The 14,674-nt window shown below is 36.7% G+C and overlaps 1 protein-coding gene across 1 annotated transcript in view; it reads right to left on the bottom strand.

Moving 5' to 3' along the window:
* The window catches only part of LOC105552347 (dynein heavy chain 14, axonemal-like), a gene marked incomplete at its 5' end in the record, with an annotated part of 77,707 nt that overhangs the window by 11,326 nt on the left and 51,707 nt on the right, over positions 1-14,674 (bottom strand). Inside the window, one exon of the mRNA XM_011997979.1 lies at positions 12,733-12,955. Coding sequence (XP_011853369.1) covers positions 12,733-12,955 — 223 coding nt within the window. The remainder of the gene's footprint in view (positions 1-12,732; positions 12,956-14,674) is intronic.

The following is a 14,674-nucleotide window of genomic DNA, read 5'->3' as shown; positions in this document are numbered from 1 at the left end:
CGGAGTCTCGCTCTGTCGCCCAGGCTGGAGTACAGTGGCGCGATCTCAGCTCACTGCAACCTCCACCTCCCGGGTTCAAGCGGTTCTCCTGCCTCAGCCTCCCGAGTAGCTGGGACTACAGGCGCCCGCCACCTCTCCCGGACGGGGTTTCGCCGTGTTAGCCAGGATGGTCTCGATCTCCTGAACTTGTGATCCGGCGGCCTTGGCCTCCCAAAGTGCTGGGATTACAGGCGTGAGCCACTGCGCCCGGCCCTCCTCTCCCCCTTTCTTTCTGTTTTCCTGTCTTTTCCCCGCCACAAATACTAGTTTAGCATACACACTGTGCCGCAATTGGACAATATATTTCGGTTATCAATGTTCAGTGGCTGTAACAATTCATATTTACACTAACAGTGTGTGAAGGAATTTCTTTGTCACTGTTCTCTCATCCCTGCCACTAACAGGAAATGTTGGTTTATTTAATTTTTGCCAGTCTCATGGGCGGTACATTTGCTGTTAGTTTAATTTGTATTTCACCTAGTACTGGTTATTTTGAGCATCTTTTCTTATGTCCGTTGGTCATTTAAATACAATTCTCTGTACATCGCCTATTTTTCCTTTGGCTTGCTTGTCTTTTTCTTGTTAATAGATAAGAGCTCTTTGTATATCACAGATATTAACTCTCTGTCAGTCATTTTCGTTATCCTAAATCTGGCGTTTGTCCATTGACTTTATTTTGCCACCATTTGCCATATAAAAGTTTTTTGTAATTAAATATGCCTATCTCTTCTTTTATGGTTCTGGGTTTTCAATTAGGGTTACTTGTTCCCAACTCCAAGATTGTATATGTAATCTCCTAGATTTATTTTGGTTATTTATATTGTTATACATTTAAATTTTATTCCATTCTGGAATTTATTTTTATATAGGATATAAGATAAAGGAACCAGTAATTTTCTTCCAACTAGATGGCCAGTCATGCCAGTATCATTTACTTTTTGAAAATTCCTTTTTCCTGAGTTGAAATATTACCTGTGTCAAATGTTAAAATCTCATAAAAACTTAGATTTCTGCACTCTCAACTATGTCTCACCGATTTATTGTCTACTTCTCTGCCAAACAATCTTGATTTTAGTATAGTGGATTTTTACCATGTTTTCATATCTGGTGAAGGAAAACCCCTTCAGGATTTTTCTTTTTTGTACATTTCTAGCTTATTCTTCAGCATCTGTTCTTCCATATGAATTTTATTAATTCCAAAACTTCTCTAATAGGATTTTAATTGGAACTGCAGTATATTTGATTATTAATTTTGGAAGAATTGATAGTTAGGATATGGGAAGTCTTCCCATAAAGAACATTGATGCATTTATTTAGGGGAGGCAGGATTAAAAAATGAACTGTGGAATCAGACTTCCAGTTATTACCTATGTAACTTGGGCAGGTTTCTTAGGTGGCCTGTGCCTCTATATCCCTATCTGTAAAATGAGGATAATTAGTGTTCTTACCTCATAATGTTGTTGTGGGAATTAAATAATTCGGATAAAGCAATCCAAATAGTTTAAGCTCTCAACAAATGTTATGCCTCTCTTTTCTCTTTAATTTATGCTATTCCTTATTTAGGACCCATACGTTTCATGTTAAATTTATTCCTGATGAAAGTATTTAAATATTTTCATCACTGCTGTGAAAGTAACGTTTTGCCTACTTCCATTCCTGGGTGTTTATTACCAGGGAGGCTTTATTGATCTTTACATCTTTACATTTTTATCCAGTTACTTTACAAAATTCTCTAATTACTAGATTTTGTTTTACTAGTATCTTAGGTTTTCTAGATGTACAATTATATAATCAATAAAAAGATAGTTTTTTCTCTTTTTACAATGTTAATATGAATTATTATAATTTTCTTATCTCATTGCATTTACTAGAAATTCTAAGACACTGTTGAATTACAGTGGTAATAATGGGCATCCTTATCTAATTCTTGATTTTATTTGAAACAATTTCAGTGTTTGACTATGTGGAACATGTGGACATTGTTGTTTTTAGGTAGTCTTTTTCATATTTAAATGGTTTCTTTTAATCCTATTACTTTAGGTTTTTACTAGAAATGGCTCCAAAATTCATAACAAATGCCTCTTCTACATCTATTGAGATGATCATATAAATTAGGATTATAAATTTCCAGTTACTGGGTCATTCTTGCATTAGTGGAATAAAACCAACTTGGTTACAGTGTATTACTCTTTTGCTTCATTGCTGAAATCAACTTATGTTTTATGTAGAATCTTTACATCTCAAGTCCTGAGTGAAATTAATCTACAGTTCTTATGTATATTATTAATATCTTTATCAAGTATTTATATTAACATTATGTTGCTTCATAAAATAAACTTGGGAGATTGTGATCTTTTACTAAGGTCTAGAATATATGATATTAATACTATCTATTTCTTAACGTTCAGAGTGAATTAAGCTGTAAAACCATCTCATTCTGGTGTCATTTGCAATGTCTTTTGTGGCAATTGGCCTAACCAAAATTTCAGTTTCTCTTTGAGTCAATTTTGATAATTCGTATTTTCTAGGAAATCATTGGCTTCATCTAGATTTTCAAATTTTATGTCTTATCAAAATCCAATTTTTTATAGCTGTAAGCTTTAAAAAATATATGAAAAGAATTTTAAAAATCCAATTTCAAAATTTATAAAGAATTTCTTTATTAGCTTTTATTTTCTTTTGTTTTCTAATTTCTTAAGATGGATATTTATTTCCCGTATGTTTTCTTTAATAGTGGAGACATTTAAGACCAAACATTTTTTTTTCCTAACTACAGCTTTGGTTCTGTCATGTAATTTTTGGTCTGAAGTAGTCTCATTTCCATTGTGTTTGAGATATTTGTGATTTTATTTATTTTTATTTTTTGAGACAGGGTGTCGCTCTGTCACCCAGGCTGGAGTGCAGTGGCCCAAACATGGCTTACTGCAGCCTCAACCTCCTGGGCTCAAGTGGTCCTCCTGCCTCAGCCTCCCAAGTGCCTGGGAGTACAGGCGTGCCACCTGGCTTTTTTTTTTTTTTTTTTCCAGACAGGGCTTTCTATGTTGCACAGCCTGTGATTTCCCCTGTTTTTGTTTGTTTGTTTGTTTGTTTTTTGTTTTTGAGACAGAGTTTCATTCTGTCGCCCAGGCTGGAGTGCAGTGCTGCGATCTCAGCTCACCGCAACCTCCACCTCCTGGGTTCAGGCAATTCTCCTGCCTCCTGAGTAGCTGGGATTACAGGCATGTGCCACCATGCCCGGCTAATTTTTATTTTTAGTAGAGATGGGGTTACTCTATGTTGGTCAGGCTGGTTTCGAACTCCCGACCTTAGGTGATCCAACCGCCTCGGCCTCCCAAAGCTCTCGGATTACAGGTATGAGCCACCGCGCGGGTTTCATCATGTTGACCAGGCTGGTCTTGAACTCCTGACCTCAGGTGATCCACCCACCTTACTCTCCCAAAGTGCTGAGATTACAGCTGTGAGCCACCGAGCCTGGCTGATTTCTCTTTTAATATCCTATTTGATAAAAGGTTATCTGGAGTTATGTTTCTTAATATCTAAGTTGTTAAGATTTTTAGGGGTCAAATTTTTATTATATTAAATTGTGTTCAGATAATGTGGCCCACAAAATCATTAAAGGTTTTTCTTCGTGGCCATGCTCATGATTGAGTTGTGTAACAGTTCCTTGGATACCTGAAAAAATATGTACTCTTTATTAGAGCGATGGTAGTCTCTTGATCCATCTGTTAATCAAATTTATTGACTACATTATTCTATTCTTTGTCTTATTTTTGTTTATTAGAGCTGTACAATCCTGATGGTGGTTTTTTGAAATTTCCCACAATAATTGCATATACATATATACATATATATGTACATGTATACCTGTGTATATATATGTATGTGTATATATATATGCTACAATATGCTGTTGCCTGAAGAATATAGCACTCTCAGTCATTACATTCTGACTGATATTAATATTGCCATTTCTGCTTTCTTCTGTTATTTTCTTGATAGTTTCAAAATTTCTTCATTAATTTCACTTTTTCTTATAAATTGCATATTCCTGGGTTTTGTTTTATAACCCGATTTAATAGTCTTGCCTTTTATTGAGAGAATGCAGTCCATTTACACTCAATATAACGACTGATAACATTCCTTCCATATTGCTTTATGTTATTATTTTGCTTTGTTTTTTCTCTCCCTTTTATTTTGATATCTTGATCAAATTGTTATTTATTTTCCTTTTTTTCTTTGTTAATTTAGACATTATACTGTTTCTATTAAAGGTGACTTTTCTTTGAATTCATTTTCTTATTTAAATAAAAATATCAATTATTTACAGTAGACACCAACATGTCTAATATATGGTTCAAATATTTCCCCCTAATATATTATTTGCCTTTTGATTGAGCTTTGAATAAGGCCTTGACAGAAGGGTGCTTGAGCTTATACTTTTAAATCAATATCCCAAATGCAGTGTTTTATGTTGTATTCCTGGTTAGGTACAGAAGTATTATGTCTGACAGGCAGTTGAACTTGCAGTAAATATGAAAGCCTCTTTTCAAAACTGAAAAAAGCCTAATAGAAACATATAGAAGACAAAGAAGGCTACCCATCTAGAGTGGGTTTAGGTTATAAATATCCAGAGGCAGAATCAAGATTTTCCTCAGAAAGTTTTTTTTTTTTTTAAATTGCTGTAATATATAAATGAATGGGTAATCAAGGGTGTAATGTTGTACGCTGGAAGCACAATTGCAAGAAAGTTAACCTGGGAAAAATTTAAGCAGATGCTACCACGTGTTTATTTTAGCAATAAAGAAAACACCCTGCAATAAACAACAAACAGAAGGTTCTATATAGAGAATAGCAAAGAAAGACGATTGAGCTAAAATTTTTCCCCAAACAATGGGTCAATGGAATCTCTCTTGCTTTAAATGAGTAAGTCATACTAACAAACAAACATTTTTATAGTAAATTATGTCTGTCAGGCACTCTTCTATGTGCCTGACATGTCTAATATATGGTTCAAGTGTTTCCCCCTAATATATTATTTGCCTTTTGATTGAGCTTTGCATTTACAGTAACAAGTTTGCCTATAATTATATAATGATCCTCTGGAGTCAGTACTGACATTTGGTCTCCCCCAGTTTGCTTTCTTTGGCCAAGGAAACTAAGACTCTGAGAGGTTAGTTTGCCCAATAGATTACATACTTGTACAGCTGTAAGTTGTGGAGCTGCAATTTAATTCAGAAAAACTGGCATCAAAGACCGTGTTTCTTTTTTTTATTTTTTGAGGTGGAGTCTCGCTCTGTCGCCCAGGCTAGAGTGCAGTGGCGCGATCTCGGCTCACTGCAAGCTCCGCCTCCCAGGTTCAGGCCATTCTCCTGCCTCAGCCTCCCGAGTAGCTGGGACTACAGGTGCCCGCCACCTCTCCCGGACGGGGTTTCACCATGTTAGCCAGGATGGTCTCGATCTCCTGACCTCGTGATCCGCCCGCCTCGGGCTCCCAAAGTGCTGGGATTACAGGCGTGAGTCACCGCGCCCGGCCCACAGACCATGTTTCTAAACGTTAGCCCTTATTGCCTAGTTATAGAGTTCATTTTCTTACCACCATGTAAAACACTTAGTATTTGTGTAGGCACATAGTAGGCTCTCAATTTGTATCTTATTGTTATTTATTTGTTGTTTGTTTTGAAGAGACTATACTTACCCCCAAGTCTGAAGAATTAAATTTATAAGCAATATTCCAGCCCAATATTCCATAACTTTTTCTTTCATTGATCACAGCATTGAAAAAACATAGGCTAAATAAAAGTTTTTTCCACCATTGTCCACAGTCAGGATTTTCAAATATCTCTTCTGTTACCTCTCCACTCCCAGTACATCCAAATGTCTGAAGTAAATTACTTTTCAATCCCTGGGGAGATTCCATGGCAATCTTGAAAACAGATGTGAGTAAAATGGCATGTGAGGACAGATGCAGGCACTGGTCTATAGGGCACTTGTCTTTCTACAACACTGGTAAAAGAACTAGGCAAGAATGTAACTATTTTCAAGACTCACTGGCAAATCCAAAATCTCGTGTTATTCTTTTGCCATGTAAAAACGTCTCTAAAAGGATTGTCCCAGATTTTCTATTGCTCCAATTCGTATTATGAAATGGGAAGTATAATGTTGTGATTAAAAGCACTCTTATTTGCTCAGAGCATAGGGCTTGGGATTTTAGGAGCTTTGAAAATGAAGAGTTATGGGAGCCTAAACTTATGTGTCAATGGCAGTTATGAGGCTGTAACAGGACGCAGGCTGCATGGCCTATGCAAGGCAGCAGATACAGGGGGTCCCAAATCATGGGAAACAACACGAACTGAATCAACAGCAGCATCAGCACTAACTGAACCATCAGGAGAACAATTAACTGGGTATGTTACTAATTTCTTTGGTTGCACTGAAAGTCCATTTGGTTGACTTCTTAACTAGAATAATGGAAATGATGCGAGACTGAGGGTGAGGTGGGGAGGGAATCAATTGGAGGGCTTTTTTGAGAGTGTGGCTGTTAAGTCTGAAATTGTGAAGGGTCTGAAATGTTACCCTCCTTGCACAGTTTATATATAAACACACACATACACACATAAGTTGTATGGACATCTATATATGATATATAAATGTATGTATATATGGCATAGAGCTGTGTGTGTGTGTGTGTGTGTGTGTGTGTGTGAACATGAGACTTCTGGATCAGGGATCAGATTCCCATGTCCTGTGTGTGCATAGTGGGATTTGTACCATAAGAGGGGGACTCAAATTATGAAACCTGGAGCTTACAGAATGGCTGGCAAAGCAGCCTTTCCTCTTCTCAGAGATAGAGAAAGAGAAACAGACTTTTGCTTTGGAATGTAAACAAATCTTCTCCGGGAAAGAGGAGGTCGCTAGGTTTTTATAATCCCTGGAGTGTAAGCAAATGGCTCTCTTTTATCACCCTGAGAAGGTAAGTGGCTCCAGGAGGCAGAAGACAAGCTTCTCTGACTCTGTCACCCTTAGAATGAGAGCAAATGGCTCTGTGCACAGTAGAGGAGATATTCTGTATTTTCCAAGGCATGTCTGCCTTTCAAACATCCTTTAATTCAGGTTGCCAGCAATTGTTGCTTAGAAAGCCCTAATTGTGCAGAAATGAGAAAATATTTATAGAGCACTGTTTCCCGATTGCTATGATTGATTCTTTAAAGAACTCATTCTCATATATCTAAAAGTAGGTGTCTGTCCACTCCCTTAAGGAACTATATCTGAAGGGGAAAGTGAGTGGAAGGAGGGCAGAGAGAGAGAGAGAGGGAGAGAGAGAGAGAGAGAACGAGAGTTAGTTTTGATTTTTAGTGACAGCATACTATTTTATCACACAAATGCATCATAATTTATTTGGCCTTTTCCTAGAAGTGGGCTATGATTAAATTGTATGAAATTTATAAACACTATCTATATACTGTGAAATTACCTTCCTTTCTGGATTAATATCTCCCAGATATTACCTTGTCAGCATTATGTGAGAGTAGTTATTTCATCATATCCTTAAAAACACTAACTATATCATAGTTATAATCTTAGCCAATTTAATGCAATTTTTGATTTGTATTTTTCTGATACCTAGGGGCTGAACTTTTATTTTTAAAATATGTTTATTGACCTTTTGTGTCCTTTGCCCATTTTGTATGGAATGTTAATGTTTTTCTGACTTATTTGTAGGTGCTCTTTTAATATATCAAGAAAATTATCATCTCGTATAAATAATGGCATATGAAAAACTCCCATAAAGTTTTATGTATGCACTAATTATAGCCACATTTGAAATGCTGATGGAGACTTAAAGTGGAAGTGGAGCGATGGACTACTTGGGATGAAATATTCCCTGAAGCGCTATCTCTGTTCCTCTCTGACACCCTTCATTCCCCTACCTCCACCCCCCAATCCCCGTCTCCTGACCAAAGATACAAGGCTGTCTGAAAGCTTGGTCTGCTGGTCACTGGGAGATAAGTGGAATCTTTCGAGTCTCAGACTAAGAGCTGTGGGTTTCTCCAGTCCCTGTTCTGTCTGCCCCAGGAGCTGGGTTGTTGGGAAGTGGTTCAGTACTGTCAGTTTGGGTAGGTACATACAGGAGATGGGCAGAGCTGGGAAGCAATGTGGCAGGAAGTTTCTTAGGCTGGATTGGGGCTCTATCTGGAAAGTGCCTCATCCACCGGACTTTCTCCATGCCTGCCCACTTCTGTGAAAGCTGGTAGTGTGCACGTGCCCGGGAGTCTGGGTATTCCCTTCTGCCTATGCCATCAGTCAGTTTTCTCTGCTATTAGGACTCCACCTGTTGGTCAACTGGACCCTGGTCTAACAGAAATGACTTTCTTACTATTTATTCAACCTCAGTAGTGGATGTGAGAAGTCCCAGATAATCTTTAATAAGGACTTTTTAGTAAACAGTTTTAGTCTGCTTTCTGTCAGACCCTTTCTAGAGAATTAATGATAATATGGTTAAGGAGGGCAGAAATAAGAAATGCTAGAGAAGTGAGGGGCAGGAAGGCAACACAAATTGTAAATTTCACTTTATAGTAATTGGAGGTCTAACATCCTTGTTTGAGAAAATAACATACAAATTGTGAATTCCTTGCAAGTAGGAATCTACTTTAGTGTTCTTCCTGATCCCCAGTATGGGGCTGAGCACAAAGCAGAAATTTAGCATTTCAGAATTTATCATAATTAGCTCTCTCTTTTAAACTCAGAGTTCTGAATGTAAGATAACTTATCTTCAAACAGGGCTCCTCAGTCAATATTAAATCTGTTATACTTTGTTCTTACCTTTAAACCCTTTTTAAGAATAGGAATTGGAAAAGAACTGTATGATTTTGAGCTTAACCATAGCCGAAACTCAGGGTCTATTGTCATGTCTGGACTATTAAAGCTGAAAAATAAAAAATTATAAATATTTAATGTGAAAAATGTAAACCAACATGTTTTTAGAATCATAGCATTTCATTGTTTGAAGTGGCCTTATGAATCATTTTAATACCGAAGATCTTACTATATTACCAAAAGAGCTTCCATGTTGTGCAAGAATTTGCACACGACTCATCAGTTAACATTTTAAAAGAGTAGCTTTCTTTCCCCTAAGTACAAAAAGTGATCATATACTCATTGCCAAAAATCTGGAAATAATTACAAATTAAGAACACAATGAAGAGTTCCACTGATCTAATTTGGGACAACTGAATGTCAAAATAAATGATGATGGTAACCAATTATAATCCTTGAATAAAATAGAAATCCATGAGGCCATACTGATATAAATAAACAAAGGGAAGAGAAAGAAAAGCTCTTCCTGTATAGGATAACATCATTAAATAAATTTAGAAGAAGTTGTGGAGTTAGTAAGCTACCTTTTGGTAAACAATATAGTAGTAATTCAGTCAAAAATTATCAATGAACTTTAGAAACCAGTAGGTGAAAGTTTAATGTATGTATATGGTCTGAAAGTTCCCACAAGTGGCAGAAACCACTTTAACCAAGTGACCAAAGTTAATATCACCACTAATGAGACAGATTGATATCACAGGCCTCTTGATATGATGTACCAAGAATGATGTAACATTACTTCTGTGATACTACTACAATACTGCATGGCCTTAATCTAACCATAAGAAAATATCAGCTAAATCCCAACTGAGGGACACTTTACAAAATACAGTCAGCTCTCTATATCCATGGGTTCCACATCCATGGATTCAACCAGACTCACATTGAAAATATTCAGGAAAAAAATTTCAGAAAATGTTAAGGTATTGCTGACCTGTACCATGTAGTTAGGCCTACAATGTCTGCATCTGTACTAAAACTATACAGACTTTTTTTCCTTGTCATTATTTCCTAAACAATACAGATTAATAACTATTTATACAGCATTTACTGCGTATTAGGTACTATAAGTAATCTAGACATGATTTAAATTATACAGCAGGATGTGTGTAGATTATAGGCAAATACTACATCATTTGATATAAGGGACTTGAATATCCAAGAATCCCAGTATCCACAGGGGGTCCTGAAACCAATTCCCTGTGGATAGTCAGTGACCACTATAACTAGCTTGTACTTGTACTTTTCAAAAACATCAAAGTTATGAAAGACAAAGGCAGACTGAGGAACTATTATAGATTAAAGGAGATTTAGGGTATGGTGGCACGCACCCATAGTTCCAGCTACCTGGGTGGTTAGGGCAAGGGGATCACTTGAGCCCAGGAATTCAAGTTCAGCTGGGGCAACATAGCGAGACCTCACCTCTAAATAAACAGACAAACAAACAAATAAAATACTTATTAGGAGACTTAAGAGACATGAAAACTTAATACAATGAGAAATCATGAATTGAAATTTTGACCAAAACTTATATTCTATTTTGCAATAAAAGATATTATTGGGACAATAAACTAAACATGAGTAAATAATGAACAATGCACACTGAACTATTTAGAGGTCAAGTGGCAACATGTCTGCAATTTACTTCCAAATGATTCAGAAAAACATTACATATATATATGAGAGAAATGATAGGGTAAATTTTAAGAATTTGGAAATAGAGATGAAGGGTATAAGGGAGTTTTTGTATTATTCTTGCAACTTCCCTGCAAGTGTGAAATTATTTTTAAAAAATTTGCAAAGCAAACCAAATCATTACAAGGAAAAAAAAAAAACACACAACACAAAATGAAACAAAAAACAAATATGGCCTGTAATCCCACTAAATGAGTTTAGGTACACTTTTCTCTTTTTTTTCCCTCCTTTTGCCTCTCTCTGTCTCTCATTTTAAAAATAGTAATAGTGCATATTTTGTTTGTAGCTTTTTATTTTTTCTCCTAGCAATATGTTGTCAACATATTCTCTAACTCTGAAATTTAAGAAATATTTTTTTCTTCACATTTTTCCTCTCCTACTGTGGGCTGGTAGAGTGACCATCTTAAATATCTAAAGGCTTGATTTAATAAAGAAGGATGAATTTCTTTTTCTTTTTTTTTTTTTTTTGAGATGGAGTCTCACTCTGTCGCCCAGGCTGGAGTGCAGTGGCGTGATCTCAGCTCACTGCAACCTCCGCCCCCTGGGCTCAAGCGATTCTCCTGCCTCAGCCTCCCGAGTAGCTGGGACTACAGGCTTGTGCCATCACAGTCGGCTAATTTTTGTATTTTTAGTAGAGATGGGGGTTCACCATGTTGGCCAGGCTGGTTTCAGACTCTTGACTTTAGGTGATCTGCCTACCTCGGCCTCCCAAAGTACTGGGATGACAGGCATGAGCCATCGTGCCTGGCCCGGAAGTATGAATTTCTTTTAATAATACTCTGATTATGTTGAATATGTTTAATGTATCATTAATTACTCTTATTAAGATGGAAATTCTGTTCTGAGGAATGTTTCTCTAAGTTCTTTTTTTTTTTTTTATTAGCACAGTGCTACCTGCCATACTATTGTACTATTGTCTCTTTGCACCTTAGTATCCTCTGGAAAGCTGCTACAGTGTTTGCCTGGTCCATGCTGTGTCCTTGTGCCTAGCACAATACTTGACAAATAGCAGATGCCCTATAAATCGTTTTTGGATGAATAATGAATGAAAGACATTGTAGAAAGTAATTTCAAAGTTTATATCTATTAAAGTCATGTAACTAAGCAATCTTTGCCTTCTGATTCTCTTAAGTCATGAAATAAATGTGAAAAAGAGAAATTATTTAATAGTATTTATTTATTTATTTATCTATTTATTGTTGTACAGGTGGGGTTCGCTATGTTGCCCAGGCTGGTCTTGAACTCCTGGCCCCAAACAATGATCTTGCCTCGGCTTCCCAAAGCATTGGAACTATAGGCGTGAGCCACCGTGCCCCACTGATACAGTTTTGAAACTGCTAAAAGAATTAACAATCTGGTAACTCATGAATGATACTAGGAAAGTTTTTAGAAATTTAAGTCATGCAGTTGCATTTTGGTTTTATAGTTTCCTCGTGCATGCTCAAAGCATAAAAATAAAAATAACAATAGGATATTTGCCATGCAAAAAAAGGGGAAAGAAAACCAAGGCTGGATAAAAACTATAGAATGTAATTAGCTGAAATATTATTGATTCAAAACATTGCTAATTCTTCACTCAAAGTTACAGCAATAAACTTTCAAATACTTCCACTGCAAACAAGAAGGCTGAACGTATAAAAATTTCTGTATGAGTGACTAAGTGCTTTGGGAGGTACAGCCTAGAAAAGTATTTTGAGCTAGAGAAAGTCAGAATAGATACTAAGTAAAGGCCATAAAAATGAATCATCACCGAAAGGATAGATACGAGGTATTATGCTCTGCCATTTGGAACATCACATAGAATATTAAAAACTATGTATCCATCAGTACATATAATGTGTGTGTATGCTTGTGTATCTATTGAGAGTAAGAATTTGAGGAAAGAAACTGATATACAAGACCGAGAACAAAAACTAAAGAGGCCTTAAAAAAATACAAAAACTGATGTATTCTTAGTGTAGTTTTCAAGTTCCTGGAGAAAAGAAAACCAATAGCTTAAGTTTCATCTGAGTGGCTCAACACATTTTGTTATTGTTTACACACAGTATACATTGCCATTTCCAGTTTTACTTTATAGTTTTGGTAACCAATCTGATCCCTTACAAATAAATGTAAAACTCTTACGATTCTACAATTGCGCAAAGCCTTGGCATAAATGAGGCTGCAAGATGGCAGTTCTGGAGGAAGACCCATTGTTGTGTTTTCGTTAGTGCCTTTAAAATGAGGTCTTCAGCTTTCGCTGCCTGGTCACGGCCCAGAGAAATTATGGTCACATGATGTGTTGTTCCTTTTAACTCTTGTGCAAATCTCAGGAGGATATTGGTAAGGTCGATCCCTGTATAACGAACTGGAGAGGTATATACAACTGTAAGCTCATTTAATTCCCTCTTAAAAATCACAATCCAGCATTTATTGAGTAGTGGTGGGAAAAGGTATAGCCATAGCGGAAAGACTACAGGTTTTGAAATTAGAGCCCAGAGTTTAAATTTTGGCCCTGCCACTTACTAGCCTAACACACGAGGATGATAATAATATCTAACGACAGCAGCACCTGCTGGTTGTCTTTTCCGGCATTTACCTGTCCTTTCCTCCTCGGTAGTTGTACCCCAGTGTTGTTCAAGATGGCCGTGTGCCCAGCTAAAATACTACATTTTTAACTTCTGTGGGCATCTAGGTTTTGTGATATATTTTGGCAGGAAATTTTGTTAGCAAAAGTGTTGTGTAATACTCAATAGCAAAGACATGGAATCAACCCAAATGTCCATCAATGATAGACTGGATAAAGAAAATATGGTGCATATATACCATTGAACACTATGCAGTCATAGAAAGGAACAAGATAATTTCCTTTGCAGAGACATGGATGGAGATGGAAGCCATTATCTCAGCAAACTAACAAACACAGGAACAGAAAACCAAACACTACGTGTTCTCACCCGTAAGTGGGAACTGAGCAATGAGAACACATGGACAAATGTGGGGGGAACAACACATACTAGGACCTGTTGGAGGTTGTAGGGAGGGAGAACATCAGGATAAATGCTAAGGTATGGGGGGCTTAATACCTAGGTGATGGGTGGATAGGTGCAGCGAATCACCATGACACACGTTTACCTATGTAACAAACCTGCACGTCCTGCACATGTATCCCGGAACTTAAAGTGAAACAAAATTAAATTAAAATAAAAGTGTTGTGTAATACTTTGGGTATCTCCTTAAAGGGAGGATGTGTGCCTTTCTTCCTTGCTTCCATTGTGTTGTTTGGAACATGAATATCAGGTGTCTAGAGCCCTAGCCACCATCATGGGCTAAGTCTTTAAGAAACGGATAGTACCTACTATGAGTGTGTCAAGCATCTAGCCAAGTGCTTTACATGGAAACGTTCCAGGTGAGAACCTGGAATGGTGGAGGCACTCCAGACAAGGTTTTATGTAATAAAATCAAAGTTTGAAATGATGAATTCTAAAGACACATTTAATTTTTGGAACAGAAGATAAATGAAGAAAATATTTTGCTAGTTTATTTCTCATAGTTTATTTTGTAACATATATTTTTGCACATGTCAATATTTATTAAACACATGCATAGACATAAGGGCGATTCCAACCTCCAGAGCAACAGTATGTGTTTGCAAGGTATTTTCTTTTTCTTTTTTGCAATATATCATTTAAATGTTTTATTACATTTATATAAAAGGAGGTAATTAAATGATTAAATGTAATATTTGAGATGCTGATCAATAGTTGCTTCTTTTTTCAATTTGTAATGTTTTATTTCATTCTTTTCTTTTTTTAATTATACTTTATGTTCTAGGGTACATGTGAACAACATGCAAGTTTGTTACATATGTATACATGTGCCATGTTGGTGTGCTGTACCCATCAACTCATCATTTACATTAGGTATATCTCCTAATGCTATCCCTCCCGCCTACCCCCACCCCCCCGGTGTGTGATGTTCCCCTTCCCATGTCCAAGTGATCTCAATGTTCAATTCCCACCTATAAGTGAGAACATGCGGTGTTTGGTTTTCTGTTCTTGTGATAGTTTGCTGAGAATGATGGTTT

This window comes from Mandrillus leucophaeus, unplaced genomic scaffold (assembly GCF_000951045.1).
Source record: "Mandrillus leucophaeus isolate KB7577 unplaced genomic scaffold, Mleu.le_1.0 Scaffold550, whole genome shotgun sequence".
NCBI classification, from domain to species: Eukaryota; Metazoa; Chordata; class Mammalia; order Primates; family Cercopithecidae; genus Mandrillus; species Mandrillus leucophaeus.
The sequence above is the reverse complement of the archived record's forward strand: the minus strand, read 5'-3'. Positions and strand labels throughout refer to the sequence as shown.